Source organism: Xyrauchen texanus, chromosome 46, assembly GCF_025860055.1.
Source record: "Xyrauchen texanus isolate HMW12.3.18 chromosome 46, RBS_HiC_50CHRs, whole genome shotgun sequence".
Lineage (NCBI taxonomy): Eukaryota > Metazoa > Chordata > Actinopteri > Cypriniformes > Catostomidae > Xyrauchen > Xyrauchen texanus.
In genome coordinates, this window is record NC_068321.1 from 10,549,168 (window position 1) to 10,571,693 (window position 22,526).

General features: G+C 38.2%; 1 protein-coding gene and 1 long non-coding RNA gene across 3 annotated transcripts in view; one reads left to right on the forward strand and one right to left on the reverse strand.

Moving 5' to 3' along the window:
- Positions 1 to 22,526, forward strand: part of roraa (RAR-related orphan receptor A, paralog a) — a 403,803-nt gene that overhangs the window by 372,343 nt on the left and 8,934 nt on the right. For both annotated transcript variants that reach the window (XM_052119230.1, XM_052119232.1), the window contains 8 exons: positions 5,704 to 5,789; positions 9,321 to 9,462; positions 13,781 to 14,176; positions 15,152 to 15,273; positions 15,720 to 15,852; positions 17,562 to 17,669; positions 20,240 to 20,350; positions 21,963 to 22,075. In XM_052119230.1, coding sequence (XP_051975190.1) covers positions 5,704 to 5,789; positions 9,321 to 9,462; positions 13,781 to 14,176; positions 15,152 to 15,273; positions 15,720 to 15,852; positions 17,562 to 17,669; positions 20,240 to 20,350; positions 21,963 to 22,075 — 1,211 coding nt within the window. The remainder of the gene's footprint in view (positions 1 to 5,703; positions 5,790 to 9,320; positions 9,463 to 13,780; positions 14,177 to 15,151; positions 15,274 to 15,719; positions 15,853 to 17,561; positions 17,670 to 20,239; positions 20,351 to 21,962; positions 22,076 to 22,526) is intronic.
- The window catches only part of LOC127637959 (uncharacterized), a 158,728-nt gene that overhangs the window by 61,906 nt on the left and 74,296 nt on the right, over positions 1 to 22,526 (reverse strand). The window lies entirely within an intron of this gene.

Below are 22,526 nucleotides of genomic sequence, written 5' to 3' on the forward strand. Positions count from 1 at the left end.
AGATTATTCATATCATTCACAGCCATGGACATGGCCTAACGATTTGTGTTGCTATTTTAATATTTCTTTGTTGACAAAAGGACTTTTTTTTTTTTTTTTTTGCTTTGTCCACTTTTGCTCCTGTTGAATTTTTATTATTTTTTTTTTATTAGACGCTAATACTATGACAGAAAAATAGAAAAAAATAGAAAAGCAGCTATATAGAATAAATGTAGAATAATAATGTTTGTGTTGTTATTATATCACATTATTATTATTATTGCATTACAGTGCAAAATAAACACCAAAATGGAATTGCCCGTTTTATTCCAATTGGTCCGGCAAACATTATCAGTCCTGAACACGTTGTCTGGCAACCAAATCTAATAATTAATTTAAACATGTTTAAATTAATTATTTTAACAGAAAATAGAAATATAGAAAATATTTCCTTTTTTAAATTTCGAAATATATTGTATTTTATATATAAATATATTATATTAAGTATATTATAAATACATTGAAATATATTAAATTCGTTGTTATTTTAAAATGCATAACAAAGTACTAAAAAGGCAAGAAACTTGCCTTCACATTGATCATTTTTTAAGATGTATTTTGGACGATATTTATATATTTTTATTTTACAATATTCAAAAAAGTGCCAAAAATAACTGAAAAATATTCAAAATACATTTAAATAATAATATAATTACTATTTTAAAAAGTCATTTATTTTTGTGTTCATTGTTTTTACAATTGGAAAGACATTAAAAGAAACTAAATATATCTTTTTTTCTTCTTCTTTTCTGAGGCTTAGAGAGAGAGATTGATGGAGGGCGATAGACAGAGAAAAAGATAGCATTAGGAGACAGAGGGGACAGCAAAGTGACATGTCACTCTCTCCTCAGGGCCCTCTCTCCCTTTCGGCTCTGACTCAGTGACCTTGAAGTGGACTTTAGGATGTCACAACAGAGCGGCCAATCTAACGAGCTGCATCACATTTGCTCTTTGCTGCCACACAGTTCTGTTTTCCCCAGTGACATATAGAGGCGCTGAGGGTGTCAAACCCCAGTGCCAGGGTTTGATCTCTTTACCTCTGCCGTAACTATGTGTGTGCTGGGTGTTTATGGCCTCTTTGAAGTAGCCTATAGGCTGAGGATATCTCTTCTAGTGGTGCTGTGTAAAATTCATACTGGTATTGGAATCGGGTCCGATACCCCGCTCATGTACTGTTACAAGTACTCGTAAAACTACTCAGATACCAAAAACTGATACCATCTGTATTACGAATGTGATTACTTAAATATTCAGCGCACAGATTAAAATCACGTCATGTCCTAGTGAGAATATTTAACAGCAAAAGCTGTGATTTAATTAGATAAATAGATAGTTTGCACATGCAGCGTTTTAAGTGTGAGTGCTTGTGAATGTGTGGATCCGGTGTTGTGCTGACATAGAGACACAAATTGTTTATACATTTAAGAGATCCTTGGCTCATACATGAAAACATTTATGAGCATCACATACTCTGTTTGTCGCAGATGACAGTCGTCAGAGTGCTAATTCACTTTTTAGCACGAGTCATATACAGACTACATATTTGTTTATTTTTATAGTAATATATTGCTGTTTTATAATGCTAATATGTGGTGTAGCACCAGTCTAACTTTGTATATGGTGTTTAAATATTAATTTTTTTAAGAAAAATGTCTAATATTGAATGTCACAATAAGCTTTAATTCAAGTTTTCCACGTTCATTGAAAACCTGGAAAATTCAGGGGATTTTAAAATTAAAATAAATAAAATAAAAATGATGTAATCTTTTACTCACTTGCGTACAGGTTTTGAACATCATGAAAGTGAGTAAAGGATGACATCATTTTTATTTTGGGTGAACTATACCCTTTAAATGTCCATTCATTTCTGGCAAAGATATATAAATGAATGGACATTTAAAGGGTATAGTTCACCCAAAATAAAAAATGATGTCATCTTTTACTCACTTTCGTGATGTTCCAAACCTGTAAGACTTTTATTTCTTCTAAGCAATTAAAAAAACAGATATTAGGCGGAATAGCCTCATTTATTATTCTCTTTCATAGCATCTTTTTTCCAATGAAAGTGAATGGTGACTGAGGCTAATATTCTGCTTGATATTCTACCTAAAATCAACTTTTTTTTTTAAAGTCATATGGGTTTAAAACAACACGAGGGTGAATAAATGCTGATAATTTCCATTTGCGGAAATGTTTAGTGAATGGTACTGAATGATAACCATATTCATATACCATGGTATTTACATACTTTAAAGTACTTCCAACATTGGTAGTGTTCAAAACACATGGTATTACCATGGTACCATGTCCAAAAAATACAAAGTAAATAACATTGTATTTTTTGTAAGGGTAATTATTCAGTTATCCAGTGAAAATATATAAAACTATTCCTGCTGAATATCTCAGGTTGTGTTATGCGAGTGTATTTGTATTGGAATTGAATGAATTGCTCCCCGTCCTACCCTTGCTGTGTGGATTTTTTCATCAGAACAGTTTTGGTTTAGCGCTCTCCGGAGACAAAGGAAGCACCAATCCAGCACGGCAACCCACAGCGAGAGCCAGGCAGGAGACAAAGAGCTTTGTGAGTGTTTCATGTGGAGGCCTGGCGAGAGAGAGCGGAGAATATTTGTGTTAGGCAGACCCAAATCTCTTCGGCCAGCACTGCATTATGCCCTCTTCACTTCCTGTATGTTCAGCTGATGTGGCACGAGCTTTGTCAGCGAGAGTACCTGATACTCTCGGGGTAAAATGAGGGGCCCTCTGAGCAGTGCCTGGGGAGGCAGATGGATAGGCGCTCCAAGTTCAAACCCGCAGGCCTGTCTGTCATGCCAGCAGTATGGAGGCGCTAGCCTTTTCAGCCTGTAGGGCAGAACGTAGAGGCTGGGATTAGTACGCAGTCACAGCCTTGTACTGCCACCTTCTGGTAGGGACCCGGTACTGCAGCTTCTCTCCTGGACCTCAACCACAGCCAGCCTTAATTACAGCATGCTTCGATTGTTGTGAGTGCATGTCAGAACAAATTATGTAAGTAATGAGGCTGAAAATGCTAAAGGAGTAGGAACACACTGGCGCGCTAATGCTCATGCCGAGAGAACACAAAAACAAACAACACAGTGCACTGCCCGTGATTTTATTTTTATTTTTTCAACAGAAGCAAAATAACTATGCATTCCTCATTAAACATTAATGCTAAAATAATATTATCAGTATGGAATTTATATTATTTTACATTATAAAGCACCTTGGCAGTAGACATTGCTGAGTGAGAACCTCAAACGCGGCAATGCGCATGGATGAAGCTCTCTTGAGACTGGGAATGGTTCATATCAGTGAGCACTCTGCTGTCGACATGAAATGTAGGCTAATGTGCTGTTTACAGGCTGCAAGAGCATGTTGACTGGATGGCAGTGTACTGGCTGTGAGCATAGAGGGTTTGTGGATCAGCAATGTGGAGCTGAGCGAGAAAGGGAGAGAGAGAGAGACCACAGGCCGCACCGTGAGGACAGTGACATTATCCGGATGACAAAACAAGAGCTCACAGGCAGATGATGAAATGTGCTCATGGCCGCCTTGAATGCGGTGCTCGGCAGTGGCAAATTTGATGTGAGCTAATTAATTCTGTACGATTGGATTTAAAAGGTTCACTAAAATATTATCAAGCCACAGTATTTTGGCTGGAGGTAAGCAAGTAGCTGCGGGGAACTCTGGCTCAGGATCAAACAGAACTAGAGGGAGCGATTTCTGTCAAGTAGAAATAAAATGCTTAGGCTACAGTAAACAATGACTGTTCAGCTCTAATCCAGCTAAATATGGAGTTAAACTCTTGCATGGGAAGGTCTATTTGCAATGGCCAGAGGTTTGGTTTAGGTAACTTTCTCAAGAAGATTTGACCAAGCAACTACACTTACTGTACTGGAAAGTGCACTTCCCTGCAAGGTCAAGAAAGACTTGAAGCTTAGAGGAATAATCTACCCAAAAATCACAACATGTCATTTTGAAACCATGTTTTTTTTGTCTGTGGAACACAAAAGCTACTCTTTTCTATACAATAGAAGTGAATTGTGCAGTCATAACAAGATTTTCAGTTAATAACAACTGAAATTTCAATCTGTTCCTTACACAAAGCTATAATATGGCTTCAGAAGACTTAGAATATAGTCCACAAGTCATGTAGACTACTTTTACAATGTTTTTATGTATTAAAAAAAATGTAAAAAAAAATTTGGAGCTTGACAGCCCCTGGTTACCATCCACTTTCATTGTCTCATTGTATAGAAGAGAGCAACATGGACATTGCTTATTGTAAAACTGTCAAGAAGATGCCATAGTCATATTTAACCCCAAATCAATACAAAAAAAAATGCAATTATATTTTGCATAAAGAAAATGAAGCCTATATTTATGCCCATTTAGATTGTTTGCTTTGTGACATTATTTTCATGACACTTTGCTCACATCTTACCTCCAACTCTCATTACCGTAATGCTTATGAACGTTTCACTTTTACTATTCCCCTTGTTTTCAATGATGACTCATTACTGTAACATTTAAATGTGTTACTGTATTTAAGAAGTTAATACAGTTAAAATAAAGTGTTATACACTTTAATAAATAATAATATAATAATATATCAAATGAAATAAGCCAAAGTGATAGGGAGTACTACTATGACGTGCAAATACTTTACAATTGAAATAATTTATCTTTGTTTGTGATCATGATCATTTTGTGAAAAATGTCATAAAAATGACATTTTTTGTGCATAACTGGCATGAAAATACTGTCACGATGTAAAATAATAATAATTCCCTTAAAAATAGGCTTCATTTTCTATATGCAATATATAATTTCTTATTTGCTTATTTTGATTTTGGAGTAAAAAATAGGACCAGGGAAATTTTCATGAAAGGTTTCATTAGAATAACCCACATTCTGCTAAACTTCTCATTGGGTGTTTCACTGATGAAAGAAAGTCATAGAGGTTTGAAACAACATGAGGGTGAGTAAATGAGAGTTTTTAGGGTTAACTATCCCTTTAAAAAGTCTCAAAACTTCAAACCAGGGATATGGCATATAGGCGTTTCTCTTTGACAAACACATTACTGCTACAAAATTCCACTCTGGGCACCTTATCCTCATGACATCATGTTAAAATTGCAAGCCTTCGTGTCACTGTCTACCCTCAGTGTCAACCCTATGCCTCTAATCCACACTGCAGTTGGACTCCACTGTGTCTCGCTGGTAGTAAAACTTTCTGTTTGGGGTTTTGTAGCTTTTAAGTTTAACAGGCAGCTTTGAAGTGATGTTCCAGTGGTGTAAAATGCCTGGTCATGTGGTTAAGTGCAGCTCCCTGTCACACATTTTTTCCACCTGTATTATTACCCAAAGGCTCTGCGGGATGGATCAGTGCTTTATTACGAGAATGTGCATTTTCAACGGTGCGAGCTGACATCATGATTGCAGTGCTTTATGAGGGGTTTCTGTTTAAAGTCAAGATGGCCTCCTCCAAACACGGCACAGCTGAGGCTGGGTGGCAGGGATGTGATGCGTTTGAAGCTCTGCGCAGATTCGTGTCACAACATGCAGCCATGGAGGAGGTGTTGTGTGCTGACTGGTGACAGTGAAAAATCCTGACAGTATCTTCTCTCTTTTCTTTCTCTGCAGCTCAAATCGAAATAATTCCCTGCAAGATCTGTGGAGACAAATCATCAGGCATCCATTATGGCGTGATAACGTGCGAGGGCTGCAAGGTAAGAAGTAAAACAAAAACTGTCTGTGTGTGTGACAATGAAAATGTGGGAAACTTAACAAAGAATATAACAGAGCAATGTCCTTAGTACTGTAGAAGTGTCACAACATCACATGTCATTGGTTGATACCAATATCAGTGCTCCGTACCAATTTCGCTACTAAACTAATATGCTATTGAACACTATACTTAATTAAAAATGTTAAATATTAAAATGCAGGGGCGGTGCTAAGGGTGGGCTACTGGGGCTTAAGCCCCAATTATTTTACTCTAGTTTTATATATATATATATATATTAATGATACCAGTCTTTCTACAGTATCGATATACCAAATACCAACTCAATACAGACTCAAAAGACATATGTGCGGCGGGCATGCGACTCGCAATTGCGGCTGTGTGTGAACGGTCAAAATACCTGTCTTGGTGAGATATTGGAAACTATGTTGAGATACTCCATCCAGATGCAGTAAGAACAAAATATTTAGATACAAAACCCCACAAATCAAAAAAAGTATAATATATACAGTTGTGCTGGAGAAAATTTGTCACGAGCCAGGACATTTTGTATTTTTTTTTTGCAAAACACTTTTATGAAGATTCCATGTCATGGACCTCGTAAATCTTGCGACTACTTTTTCTCATAAGCACCTATTTTAGCCAATTTACAGACAGCTATCTTCTAAACTAACTTACGACAAATGCGACAAATCAATTATACACAATGAACATCAAACTACGAAAAGACGAAAGGTACTTTTTTTTAGCACATTTTAAAGTACATAGTGTTAAAAACATGCAACTTCTGATCTTTGAGTATATCTGAGGCTGACACAATAGTTAGTGTGACCTATTAGTTTTAGTTTCTGTATATTACTGAATGTACTATATAAATTACACCCCACAGATGTATCGTTTAAATGTATTAAATTTCGATATTTCATCAAAGGTTGTTCCTCTATATCCACAGACACAGAGGTCTGGGCTCATTGCTGAATATTCACTGACCATAGAATATGAATTTTAACAGTGGCATGTAGCTGAAGTTGAATGTAATTATTCAAGTAAAGTAGTGAGTAGTGAATGGTTTTCTCTTTGTCTTGTCAATAATTTAGTTCACCGAAAAAATATGAAATTCTATCATAATTTACTCATTTGCATGTTCACGCATGCTACTCTTTACAGAGATCGTTCACAAATACACAACCGAATTGAGTCTGTACTCCTTAGACTTCTAACGACACAGCAAAAAGTAAACATAGTGAATACAATTTTTTTATTTTAGTATCAACTTGGTACCAATGTACCAGTTCTTTTGACATCCATAGTCATTCTTTCAGAGGGGAAAAAAGGCTACTAATATGCATTGAGGAATTTACACGGCTTCAACGTTGTAAACACATCACTCTCTTAATCACTCATATATTATAGTCAGTCAGGTTAACATGTTGGTAAGCGCTTCACAATTACAGAGACAATGCAATTCCCGTGACTTTTTACCATATCTAGGAGCAGTTGTCTCAGCTGTGCTTGCCTCCTTTTTTAATAAAACCATCAAAAGTGGAAGTGCTTTGAATAACAGCATGTCGTTTGCAGTTTTGCTTCTTTTTCACTGAAGCTTCCCCTTTAGTGCATTTTTCAAACACGTCGTCCACTCAGCAAAGAGGAATTTTGTGCTTATTGTGTATTATTATTTGCTGCCTGTCACCGGGAAGAGTTGTTAGCATTCTGCGAGCAGGCTCGGCAGAAATAAACTTGTGAATGCTGCTACGAAACATGCTTGTTTTGTTTTTCTGTACAATAGACTCAGCATCTCCAGCAGTCACTCAATTTGTGCTATAAAGCAAATGCGCAAGCCTGAAGAATAAACTACTGAAATGTATCTTTATTGGTTACTAATTACTCGAGGCAGAGAGACATTTAATGATATGTGCGAGCACACCGCTCCGGCCCATAAATCATAGCATTATTAAGGAGCACCGCTTGTCACCGGCAGTCCTACCCCACTTTCATAATGGCTGCCATTAGAAAGCAACTTGGCAGCTGTCAGCTGTTTTCTAGTAATTAAACAGCCAATGAGCAACTAATTAAGACATATGTGTATGGAGCTATGGAATGGGGTGTGTTAATGACGAGCTGGAATCAATTCATTAAGTCAAAGAGATGAGAAATCAACTCAACGTGGGCGCCCGCTCCTTCCCCTCCAGCACCCACTGGGTTCCGACATAGTTGTTCAACATTAATAACCTCACACAAACTAGTCATTATATATTACCTTTCTCACCAGCCTCGGAACTCACCATGTCAGTTGTTAACAAGGAAAAAATGCTTGTTTAAAACTGCTTTTTATAGATGTTATGTCTGCAAAGTGTTTGTTCTTCAGATGTATTGTGACAAAAGATAAACATTTATATATTATTGTGACAAGCATTCGCAGAATTGCTGCCATCTGTTCAGAAATTACGTTTACCTCAACACCATTTTATGCAGTTGCTTTTCCCACAGAAAAAAAGTTGTTTTATGGGCCTTTTATGTGTAATATCATGTGCTCGTAAGGGCGGGAACTAGGGGTGGGAATCAGCAGGGACCTGATGACACGATAATACATCTATCTGGGTCACAATGCGATAACATCACAATTTATTTTCACGCTTCAGACTTATCAAAAACATGCTCTGAATGGTGCTCTATATATTTTTCCCTAAAAATATTCACGTGAGAAATTTAAATCAAATATTGATTTCTCGATACAGTAATGTGAAGTAAATACAGGGTTCTCAAACACATTGACCAATTAATTTGAACTTGTCTCCCAATTTGGAATGCCCAATTCCCACTAATTAGTAGGTCCTCGTGATGGCGCGGTCACTCACCTCAATTTGGGAGTGTGACTCAAGTCTCAAGCCTCATGTCTCCGCTTCTGAGACCGTCAATCTGCGCATCTTGTCATGTGGCTCGTTGTGCATGACACCGTGGAGACTCACAGTATGTGGAGGCTCATGTTACTCTCTGCGATCCACGCACAACTTACCACGTGCCCCATTTAGATCGAGAACCACTAATCGCGACCACGAGGAGATTACCCCATGTGACTACCCTCCCTAACAACTGGGCCAATTTGGTTGCTTACGAGACCAGAGTCACTTAGCACACCCTGGATTCAAACTCGCGACTCAAGGGATGGTAGTCAGCGTCAATACTCGCTGAGCTACCCAGGCCCCCCAATTTGAACGTTTTTTTTTTTTGTCATTTTCCACAACTTTTCCAATGGATTAAAATGTTTGCCCTAAAAAAAAGCTTAATTTCTCAAAAAATTTACTATAAAAATTGGATGTGACTTTTTAAGATTACATTAATTTCCATGACTTTCCCAGTTCTGTAAATCATAATTTTAAATCTCCCTGTCATTTCCAGGTTTTCCACGAACTTGGGAACCGTGAAAATATTGCAATACTTTGAAATATTTTTAAAAAATTCTCAACTGTTGTATGAACACATGCATGGCTTTACCAACTGTCTCTTGGGCCTGTAGGGTTTCTTCAGGAGGAGTCAGCAGAGCAATGCGGCATACTCTTGCCCACGTCAGAAGAACTGCCTGATTGACCGCACCAGCCGGAACCGCTGCCAGCACTGCAGGCTGCAGAAGTGTTTGGCCGTGGGCATGTCACGTGATGGTGAGTCCATGTCCAGTGCAGCAGACACCAGAGGGACAACTGAGTCTTAACATACACAGAACATCAAATGCATGCAAAATAAAAAATACTTATTTCATATGCTAAATAAATTAGCCAATCAGAACAGAGGTCATTAGCATATAGAAGTCTTAGGTGCTGTGGATGGTCACAGGCCAGTAGCACTATAAGCACAGTGTAAACTTAAAAATAGTGCAACTTTTGACATGCATCACAGTGGATCACTGTCAGTTTTAAAACAATAGTCCAATCAGATGAATCTGAGAGCACAATAAGCACAATAAGCATATTTACATATGAACAATCTTTGACATTTGGACAATCGAGTGTGTGTAACTGTGTATGGGAGTCAATCTGCCTACAAACATGTCTTCCGTTTAGTTCTGTATAGCAGCTTTTAATGCTGTAATGCGTTGCGTGTGAATGTCCCATTGCAAACACCTGATTCCAAGAAATTGTAGAAAATTGTATTTGTAATGCAAGAAACCTTTACTATTGTAAATTGACTTTAGTGAAAATAAATAAAATGCTACAAAAGTGTAGTAAAATATGACTCTTGAAAGTTGCAATGTCCCCAGTCTTGCCATCTCAAATAAATCTAGTAGAGGAGCTGTTCTGTAGCCAGTGCAGATTACTCATTAATTTTTCTCCAAACATGTGACAAGATGAATTTAATTGGCAGTTGTAGTTGTGGACTGCAGGATAGCAAATAACTTTTAGTCAATGAGCATCATTAAAAAACACATAAAAACAGGCACATTAAAGCCAATGCAGGTGAGCAGCATTAACGGGAGCACAGGTGAGAGTATGTTTGTGTGTGTGTGAATTTGTGGAGGCCCCCTGCTGGGCCTCCGGCTGGGCTGTGTGACTACGGCCTGTGACAGGAGAATGAAATCAGGCCAGGTCTTCTGAGTGAACTGGGCTGCTCTCTCACACACAACCAGGACAGGCAAGGTGACTTCTGACTTCACTCACCAGTACCCATCTGCCTTCCTTACACGGGCACAGAAACACAGTGCATTACAAACATACATGTCTGAGATAGCGTTAGGCCTCTACCCAAGCTCAGAGCAAATCCTGCACCCCTTCTATACACCTCATTCGAGCAAAACTACTTTGCCTTTAAACTTCGTTGGTCTCATCCTTATTTTAGAGTTTCTAGCACTCCATACCCTTTATTCATTAAGCACATTTCCAATTTCATTTCAGTGTCACATGCCAACTCTCTACTGCTCATTCTTCTTGCAAATCAAGTCTTCTCTCATCACGTTTCATCTCATCTCCTCACATCTTATCTATTCTCCTCTCCTCACACATCATCTCATGTCTCATCTTTTCTCTTCTCCTCATGTCTCTTTTCCTCCTCTTGTCTCCTCTCCTCATGTCTCATCTCGTATCCTCCCCTCAAGCCTCATCTCCTTATGTCTCATCTTGTCTCCTCTCCTCATGTCCCATCTTGTCTTTTCTCCTCATCACCTCATGTTTCATCTTTTATCTTCTCCTCATGTCTCTTCTCCTCCTCTTGTCTCCTCTCCTCATGTCTCATCTCGTATCCTCCCCTCAAGCCTCATCTCCTTATGTCTCATCTTGTCTCCTCTCCTTATGTCCCATCTTGTCTTTTCTCCTCACACCTCATCACCTCATGTTTCATCTTTTATCTTCTCCTCATGGCTCTTCTCCTCCTCTTGTCTCCTCTCCTCATGTCTCATCTTGTATCCTCCCCTCAAGCCTCATCTCCTTATGTCTCATCTTGTCTCCTCTCATCATGTCTCATCTTGTCTCATTTCCTCTTGTCTCATCTTATCTCCTCCCCTCATATTTCATCTCGTCTCCTTCCCTCAAGCCTCATCTCCTTATGTCCCATCTTGTCTCCTCTCCTCATGTCCCATCTTGTCTTTTCTCCTCACGCCTCATCACCTCATGTTTCATCTTTTCTGTTCTCCTCATATCTCATCTCCTCATGTTGCATCTCGTTTCCTGTCATCATGTATCATCTCGTCTCCACTCCTCTCTTCATGTCTCATATCGTCTCCTTCCCTCAAGCCTCATCTCCTTATGTCTCATCTTGTCTCCTCTCCTCATGCCTCATCTTGTCTCATTTCCTCTTGTCTCATCTTTTCTCATCTCCTCATATTTCATCTCGTCTCCTTCCCTCAAGCCTCATCTCCTTATGTCCCATCTTGTCTCCTCTCCTCATGTCCCATCTTGTCTTTTCTCCTCACGCCTCATTACCTCATGTTTCATCTTTTCTCTTCTCCTCATCTCATCTCCTCATGTTGCATCTCGTTTCCTGTCATCATGTCTCATCTTGTCTCCTCTCCTCATGTCCCATCTTGTCTTTTCTCCTCACGCCTCATCTCCTCATGTTTCATCTTTTCTCTTCTCCTCATATCTCATCTACTCATGTTGCATCTCGTTCCGTGTCATCATGTCTCATCTCGTCTCCACTCCTCAAGTCTTATATTGTCTTCTCTCCTCATGCCTCATCTCCTCATGTTGCATCTCATTTCCTGTCCTCATTTCTCATCTTGTCTCCTCTCCTCTCCTCACTTCTCATTTGTCTCCTCATGCCCAATCTCCTCATGTGTCATGTTGTCTCTTCTCCTCAAGTCTCATTTGGTCTTCTCTCTTTATGTCTCATCTTGTCTCCTCTTCTCATGTATCATCTTGTCTTCTCTCCTCATGCCTCATCTCCTCATCTTTCGTAATTTATCTTCGCCTCATGTATCATCTACTCATGTTGCATCTCGTTTCCTGTTCTCATCTCTCATCTTGTCTCCTCTCCTCACGTCTCCTTCTTTATGTCTCATTTGGTCTCCTCACATCTCATCTCGTCTTCTCTGTGAGTCTCTTGTCTCCTTTCTCACATCTCAACTTTTCTCTTCACATCTAATTTTGTCTCCTCTCTTCATGTTTCATTTGGGCTCCTCTTCTCACGCCTCATCTCATTATGTCTCATCATTTCTCCTCTCCTCATGTTGCATCTTTTTACTTCTCACATCTCATCTCCTATCATCATGTCCCATCTGATCTTCTTTCTCATGTCTCATCTTGTCTCCTCTCGTCTTATCTTGTCTCCACTCATCTTATTTTGTCTCCACTCTTCACATCCTCTCATCTTGTCTCCTTTCTCACATCTCATCTCATCTCATCGTCTCCTCTCCTCATGTCTCATCTTCTCTCCTTTCATCACATTGGATCTTTTCACCTCTCTTCACATCTAATCTCCTCTCCTCATGTCTCATTTCGTCTCCTTTTTTTTTAAACATATATTTTCTCCCCTGTTCCTTTCACACTCCTTTAGTTCAAAGACTGAAGCTGTAGTTACTCTTTCTGTTTAAGCAAAAAAGTCTCTATGCTGTTTCCTCTGGGTTCTGTGATCAAGTAGCTCTTTGTGAGTGCTTGTAAATTGGTGATTCATTCTAGTCAGTTCTGCTGTTTCTTTTATTGAATTTTTTTATCATTTTGGCAGGTAGACAACGCCAGAGAACTAATGCTATTACGGAGTGGAGCATTTTTTTTTACCCAATACACGGGTAATAACCTCTGAGCGACATTAAAACCTGCTCCCCGGAGTTAGTCGTACTCTGCATGCTTCTACTGTACATTAAGCTTCTGTTCAAAGAGCAAATCTAGAGGGAAAGGAGATTGGTACTTTTGTTGTTTCTTCAGCAACAATGGCTACAGGGTACAGCTTTTATTTCATGTGTATTTTCTGAAAGAAGTGGGCAGTGGGGATGTAACACTTGATTAGCTATTTGATAGCTTTTAAGAGTTTTGGTCTGGTGCAGTAGTTAAGGCCCAGGGCTGGTAAAGGTTGCTGGTTTGATCCCAACATGTAGCAAGCAAATTGTCACCATTGATCTTTTAAATAACACTTAAACCCAGGTTTTACCAGCAATATTGTATTTGTAATAAGCTCATGGAAGCATTCAATGTCATGGGGGGGAAAAAACGAATTTCACCAGCCTAGATATATCTTCCCAGAGAAACATTGTATTGCTTAGAGGTTGCTCTTTCATAGCTCAGGAGATTTCATGTAGTTATTATATATATTTCATTTAAGTATCAACTCTGTCTCAGATGTTTCCATCCATCCATCCATCGTCAACCGCTTATCCTGTGTACAGGGTCGCGGGTCTCAGATGTTTCTCCTGAGACAATTGCTGACATAGTATAAGTATAGAGCTATAAAATTAATTGTGTGAAACAGTTTTTAAATAATTATACAATATTTGGGAAATTGGTCACAATTGAGAGAAGAGATTTTAATTCTTGATGCGCCATCTTTCACCAACAGCGGTGAAGTTCGGCCGTATGTCGAAGAAACAGCGGGACAGCCTGTATGCAGAGGTGCAGAAACATCGGCTCCAACAGCAACAGCGGGACCACCAGCAGCAGCCCGGAGAAGCAGAGCCCTTAACCCCAACTTACGGCCTCTCCACCAATGGCCTGACTGAGCTCCATGACGACCTGAGCGGCTACATGAACGGCCACACACCTGACGGCACCAAGCCAGACTCGGGCGTCAGCAGCTTCTACCTGGACATCCAACCCTCACCCGATCAGTCCGGCCTGGACATCAATGGCATCAAGCCAGAGCCTATCTGCGACTTCACCCCTGGCTCAGGCTTTTTCCCCTACTGTTCCTTCACTAACGGCGAGACATCCCCCACAGTCTCCATGGCTGAGCTAGGTAAGTGAAAATTCCAGAGGATATGGGGTAGAGCAGCTTTGGGGAGAGGGTATACTAACGGGAAGAATTCAACCGTGGGGCAAACATTGCTGAAGGTGGCTTAAAATAGCAATAGGTTGGAGACTCATCTCAAAGACTCATTAAAAGAACCTCTTTTTTTTCTAATTAGTTTCCATTAATTAGGGCCAATCAGGATCCAGCAGGGCACACGCCAAGGGAAATCATTTTTTTAGATTCCCCTTCTGCTCTGGGACTTCTTTTAACAGATGTGTTTTCAACATTATTGAATTTTTATACGTTGTGTTTTTTTCACACTCTCATATCCATTAGCTCTTTCCTTCTGAACACAAATATGACCTTTGTTTCCATGAATTTACACACTATCCTCACTTTTATGTCAAGGTTGTAGTATTGTCCTATTTTCTTTCCATCTCTTACACCGTCTCTTAAACAGACGCAATGCTATAAGATTCCAGTGACAAGCCGTCTGAATGCAATAATGCTTTTCGAATGGCACAATCACAGTTAATTAGAACATATTTGATGTACAGATGCTGGAAGCGGGTGGGACCACCCGGCATGACGCAGAAAAAACAAAGTTGCAATCGACAGAATGTGGTTTGGACAATAAATATAGTTAATACTGAATAGATACTTTTATCTATTTGTAACTTGTTAGTACACGATGATAATACTGGTGATAGGAATGCAAATGGTCAACAAGCTTCTTAATTGACTTCAAATCAAAAACAGCCACAAAAAGCTGCTCCTTGTTTGGAGACTCAATTAAAACACTGCATCTCTTGAAAGATCTACTCCTGAGCATATCTGTGAGCAATGAATCCACAACTTGGAACAACCTCTTCATATATATTGTATATACTGTATATGCATATATTTAGTACAGCTCAATATGGCTGTACAGTTAGTGCATTCAGGCATGATGGAGGATTTTGACGGTGTGTTGTGTTTCAGAGCATCTGGCCCAGAACATTTCCAAGTCCCACATGGAGACATGTCAGTACCTGAGAGAAGAGCTTCAGCAAATGACCTGGCAGGCTTTCCTACAGGAGGAGGTGGAGAGTTACCAGAACAAGGTACACACACATTTCTGATGACAAATAAACAGATTTGGGCAAGTCTTCCAAGCTGTATTCAACTTAATGCTGAAAACTTGCAGGAACATTGAAATGGCAATGTTTTTGGGTTAGTAAATGTCCTACTCGTTACAAATACTGGAAGTACAGCCACTAGAGAGCTCTCTTAAAGGTCATACCATGGAAACAGTAATAAGAGTTTGATGTACTATGTAGACATAACAGAGGCCATTTACATATAGAATCATTAAAGGTACAGTACTAAAACAGGGCCAGAGAGAAGGTAAAAAATGGTGATGAAAACTAAATTTGTACTGTTTATGGACTAACATTATAAGTGGACTTCCGAGTAAAAACTAAAATGCTACAAAAGTTAAGAATATGGCCACAAGTTGAATATGGACATTTAAACTGAACAGGATATTTGTGCTGTGTTTTCCCCTTAGCCCAGAGAGGTCATGTGGCAGTTGTGTGCCATAAAAATCACAGAAGCCATTCAGTATGTGGTGGAGTTTGCCAAGCGCATCGACGGCTTCATGGAGCTCTGTCAGAATGATCAGATAGTGCTACTCAAAGCAGGTACAGTTGCTGTGTTTACATCACAGTCATCCCATCCTAGCTTGTTTTACAGGGCTTAATCACAAATAATCCTTTGCTGCAGTGTTTGTGGCTATATAGCATACCTTATTGCGCTCACTATTTCTGCAGTATGTTTACTATGCATTTCATGCCAACTGCATTTGCCAAAATGATCAATATACAACCAGAGCATAGTATATTCCACAACGCAACGACTCAACCTTAATTTTCTAGCGTGACAATTGACTAATAAGTAATATCAACCACAACCAAAAAATATTTTATCTTCACTCATTATTTTATTGGACTGACAAATATTTCACAAAATTGGAGTAAACATTTAGAATTTCGATTTTTATTTCCATTAAGATATCTGTCACTCACTGAATTAATAATGCAATATAATGTGGCATACTGCTGTTTTAAATGTTTGTCATTCTGCATACTGTTTCACAATCTTTTAAAAAAATAGTCATCAGTATTCAGGGTACGCTAATATTCCATTCCAAACACAGTTCACCAGGAAACACTGTGCTTTAACTGTTATCTATATGTGTATGTCTACAGGAAAACATTGTTTATCAGGACACTCCGTCAGCTCTTAAATATAGTGCACTACTGAGATGATATCCAGCATTGCAAACTGTCTCTTCACAAATGATGGGACAAAATGTTTCAAACACACACACACACACAAACAGTCCAGTACAGTGAGAGCTCTAGTCTGACATGACGTTTTAAACCAGCGGTATCTTCCTAAAGCTTCGTAATGGCTTCTATTACATGGCTTTTTTCCTCTAAACCTGTGCTCATCAAAGCTCTCTGCTGTAGAATTACTGCTCTCACTCACAACAATAACATCAATGACAACACAACATATTTTTCTGTGTTTAAAAAATGTAGGCAGATTTGTTTTGGCGAAGGCTCCTCTTCACTTTGCGAACATATCACTTATCTGTTCATGATAATGGAAACTTTCCAATAAGGTCGTATTTATTAACGTTATTTAATGCCTTAGGAATTGTACAAATTTGCCATTTAAATAGCAATGGAAACTGGCATGGCATTAAATCACGAACCAAAAAAACATATACAACTATAAATGTAAAAAATGTTTAGTGTATGTAGAAATTAACATTTGCCAATATTAATAAATGTTATAAAAGTATTGTTCATTGTTCGTTTATGTTAACTATTGCGTTAACTAATGTTAATAAATACAACCTTATTGTAAGGTGTTACTGAGATCTCTTTTTGTTATCTAACATAGGTAATTGTTTTAATGTTATATTCCTAATATAGTTAAACAATTTTTATCTCATGCATAATCTCATGCATTCACATGAAAGCAAATGTGATTATTGTACAGGAATGAAATAGATTATTTTATCATTTAGCATCTAAATTTGATCCCAACAAATATCTATTTCAGTCTTGGTGTGATTTGTTTTGCACGTGGTGTGAATAGGCCTTCACACTTTGCATAAATTAACCAAGATATGTAAAAGTCTGCAATCAAATATCAGAGATTTCAATATGAACTCAACATTTCTCATCAAATTCTCAAGCTAAATTATCTGTGCTTTGCTCTCCACATTCATTTTATTGCAACACACTTTTACAATATGTCAATGTACGTAATTAAAAGCTCAATTAGGTCTCCTGAGCAACTTCTGGGCAATAAAAGCTTCTCTCCTGCTTTTGTGTAGGCTCTTTGGAGGTGGTGTTCGTGAGAATGTGCCGTGCCTTCGACCCTCAGAACAACACAGTCTATTTTGACGGAAAGTATGCTGGGCCTGATGTGTTCAAATCATTAGGTGAGTTAAGAACCTGTGTTTGTTACGTGAAGTGAGAATGATTTTTCCAAGTCCGTCTGCGTTTGGAATGTTTTGTTAATGTGTTTAGTTTCTTTTCATCCTTTTTGTGAAGGAATGAATGAGTCACACCTTACCACATGTGGCAGCAGCATTTAAATATGGTTAGAACCCAAACCAATTTGCCTAACTACAAGCCAAGGCTGAGTCCGAGTTGTATTTCACACGCACATGATGCAAACAAAGGTCAATGGGTCGGCACTAGCTTCCCATATCCGCCACACCTGAAGTTAAAGGGATATTTTACATAAGTGAAAATTCTGTCATAATTTACTCACCTTCATGTCATTCCAAACCCATATTACTTGTTTTTCTTATGCGTAACAAAATAAAATGCGTTGCACTAAAGCCGCTTTGTTCATTGTGCATTTTAACAAATGTATAGCCTACTGTACCTGCAATTTCTTTACATTTTTCCTGAACCTGTTCTTTTGTGTGCTGGATACACAACCTGGCATGTACGGCAAAAATCCGCCTTTGACCTTGACCCCGCCTCAATCCCCAGTTGGCCTTTGTTGGCCCATGGGAAATCGTGAAGACCAATGGCCCCGAGAAAGCCCTGAGGAGGCACAGTGAAGCCCCGGAAGTGACAGTGGGAATGCAACTGACCCTGGCACGCCAGATAATAGAAACAAGGTTAAAGAGTTAATAAAAACGGTTCGCAAATGGGTATAAATGATTATTGGCAAATTCGTAAGAATCAAAATGATTAGAAAATCTGCCTCCAGAAATCACTAATGCCTGGAATGGTAATGGAAAAGTCATGGAAAAAAGGGAAGGAACCCTGTAACCTGTTTTCACGTGGGAACTTTTTTATGTGTTAAAAATTGCACGTTCTCATGGGAACACATCAAGTCACTATGTACAAGCTTTTCTCATAGAGCTCATGAAAAGTTCAACAGCCCATATGCCTTCAGAAGACTTGGAATATGGCAACAATTTGCATTGACTATTTTATGATACTTCTGGGTCCTTTTTAAGCTTTAAACAGAGTCACTATCAACTGCCATTGTATTAAAAGAAGGACTGAGATATGTATTGCCTTTTTGCATAAGAAACATTTGAGTTTGGAATGACATAAGGGTGAGATAGAATTTTCATTTTAGGGTAATCTATTTCTTTAAAGTTAAAATGAAATAAAAAAACGGACCTGTACTCTTTTAACATGCAATCCCAGATGTGTAGGACTTTCTTTCTTCTGCTGAACACTAATGAAGATTTTTAGATGAATATTTTAGCTCCGTAGGTCCATTCAATGCATTTGAATGGTGGCCAGAATGTTGAGGCTCCAAAAATCACATAAAGGCAGCTTAAAAGTAACCTATAAGGCTTCAGTGGTTTAATATGTTTCTTCTGAAGATATGCAGTCGTTTTCGGTGAGAAACAGACACATTTTAACTCTGAATCTTCACTTCAGTTTCAGAATGTGAAAGTGAAACTGAAGATTTGTAGTAAAAAAGGAATTAATGTTGATCTGTTTCTCACCCAGAACACATCTGGGATGGCATGAGGGTGAGTAACTGATGAGAGAATTCTCATTTTTGGGTGAACTACCCCTTTAATAAATGTTCTTTGTCTTATTGTGAATGATTTAATATTGTACATTATTCCAGCTAAATATTCCCTCCCCTCCAACCACCTATCATAGGCATAGTAGACCACATTTTACCATCTAATCAATTCCCAATGGATAAAATTAAGTTCCATCCTACAAAAACGATACATTACGGAAGTAAAATGGGTTGGGAATGCTATTTCATATAGAATTTAAACTGTCCCAATTGAAAATAGCACTCAGTATTGCAGTTCCACGCCTGTAGCCGCTGCATATGGCAAGCGTCTGGAAACAGCCTTAGCAAGACTGAGTGTCTACTTGAAGCATTTTATCAAACCCTGAGTTTGATAAAATGGCTGCTGAGTTTCTCTTGAGTAAGAAAATAGCATTTATGTTTGAATGCAGTGACATTAGTGAAATTCCTTCTGTGTAGTTCCTCATGCACATCCAAAACCTTTTGTGACCGAAAGCTACTCAAATGCCAGATCTAACCCAAATAGGAGAAATCTAAATACAAGAAGGATGTGTGTGTGGACAGCGTTAAACCATATCTCACATTATTTGTGTGGATGTCCTCAGCCTTACAACAACCGCATCTTATTCCTCTGTCGTTTCTGTGCCGCTTTAAACAAGCTTGCATCTGTTCTCTTTGTGAAATGAACGCCAGCGGCTCTAGACTATCTCTCAGTCTTTGTGTGAACTCATGGGTCATGGGTTTTATTGAAGGTCTAGTTAGTGACCCCTGTCGTGGTTATATAACCCTCTCATTCGTCAAAGCACAATTAGTCAGTAGAAAAAAAGCAGGAAAAAGCATTCCGTAATGCTGATTGAATTTTTTTCACTTGATGCCATCCCGACACCTCATGCTAAAAGAGCAAGTGTCTACCCAACAGTCTGTGTCGGTTTTCTCACACTCTTCTCTGTCTCTCTATCCGTCTCTCCGTCTCCACGGTAACAGGCTGCGACGACTTGATCAGCTCCGTCTTCGAGTTTGGGAAAAACTTGTGTTCTATGCACCTCTCTGAAGACGAGATTGCCCTGTTCTCTGCCTTCGTGTTGATGTCGGCAGGTAAGCCCAACTCAGCAAGTTAAAAACTATTACACATAACTGCCTATTTACTAGTTTTACATTGTGCCAAACCACCATACATTTATGCTGCATTCTAGTGTACCTGGGAAGCTTCTACGTCCAAGTTAGGCATTCATTGTTATGACATGTCACTCATTCAGAAACTAAAAAAGAAGCCAAATGCATTTATTATTGCATAGTATCTAATAGGGATGTCCCAATCTGTTACTGGTATCGGAATCGGGTCTGATCCCACGCTCATGTATTTGTACTCGTGTTCATTAAAATGCTCATATACCAATACCATCTGACATACGAATGTTATTACATAAACATCCAGCACACACATTAAAATCACGTTATGTCCGAGTGTGATTGTTAAACTGCAAAAGCGATGAATTAATGAGATCATACCTTTTAGAGCTCCTTGGTTCATACTCAGAAAACACCATCATGAGCATTTAATTAAACATAATAAAATATAATAACAAATATAATAAATATTGCATGATCTGTTTGTAGCAGATGATAGAGAACAGAGCGCTAATTCACTTAGTAGCACAAGGCACATACAAACTACATATTTATTTAATTAAATGGCAGACTTTTGCAGTTTAGTAGTGACCTGCTATTCTGGAGGTGAGAAGCTACTGTCAAAAACACACAGAATCGCAAAGGGCTTCAAAATAAAAGCTTCTGCCAAAATAAAAGCTCAATTAAAATGGGAAAAATGTACAACAGAAATATATCACTACTGTATAGTTATGTAATATTCACTGTAATACGAATAATAATAATAATAATGAGTTATTAGTTATTGTAGAGAATTATATTCAAGCAGTATTGCAGATCTGTGATGCTCTATTATGCAGCACTTTTTTTTTTACAGATAATAACTCCAATGTTGCATTTTGGATTGTGCTAAGATAGTCAGTATAAAAGCACTTAATTTGATAAACATAATGCAATATTATGTTGAAAATGTATTTTTCAATTTTCATTTGATTAACGTTTTAATTTATTTATTTAAACACCATTTTGATGAAAACATTTTTAATAAACAGTTGATATTGAATTCAGAAAAATGTAACAAAAAAAACAGGTATTGGTATTAGTATCAACAAGTACTGAAAAGGAAGTAGCAGTACTCTTACTCATTCTAAAAAAAAAATGGTTTCGGGATATCCCTAGTATCTAACAAATAATACATCAATTAAGCATCAAGCAAGGATGAGTCATTCGTTTTTCTTTAGACTACTACAAGCTCTGTATATTGCAAATTAACATTACTGAAGCTTTTCACCTTTTTCTGAATGTTGGTTCATTGTATGCTGGTTAGTGCTGATCTAACTGGTGGCTAACAAAGCCATTGTGTCAACCAGAAAACTTGACTGATGAGAATGTTGTGAAAAACCTTTCTGGGGTTTTTCACAAGAAAGTCTTGCTGGTTAAGCTAGTAAAGAAGACAGGTGTGGTTGAGCATTCAAAACACAACATACGCTGATGGCAAGCTATTGTAGTCTTTTCAGCAGCATAAACAGAACAGTATGTTCAGTTATATACTGTAATTTATTTTAATGATGGTTTAAAAAAAAACCTCACTTGTGTTTAGACCGGTCCTGGCTCCAAGAGAAAGTGAAGGTGGAGAAACTCCAGCAGAAGATCCAGCTGGCCCTCCAACATGTTCTCCAGAAGAACCGCAGAGAGGACGGCATACTGACAAAGGTAGCACATGAAGAAACAGCTAATGGTGGTATTAGACCAACGTCTTATGTATCAATTCCTAATAAATTAAGGCTTAATAATTTAAAGGCAACATTATACGGCATTCGAAAATGTGCATTTGCAACACAACAGAATAAGGGATATAATTGCAAAATAAAAGAATTTAAATAAAAAAATTAAAAGTCGAATACAACCATCTTATTTGTTTTACTCACAGACAAAAATATAGCAAGTAATAGCTAAGTATATGTCTTTGACATACAAGTTACATGTCAACAGGTGTTACTTATATGGTGCGTTTTCACTTTTAACTTTACTAAAAATAAATAGAACATACAAGATCACATACCATTATTTAGAAAAGGCGATTATCTTTAAAACGAGCCCACACACAACGTGATCAGATGCATAGATCATTAGATAATCCACACGAAGCGCAATGTGCACACAT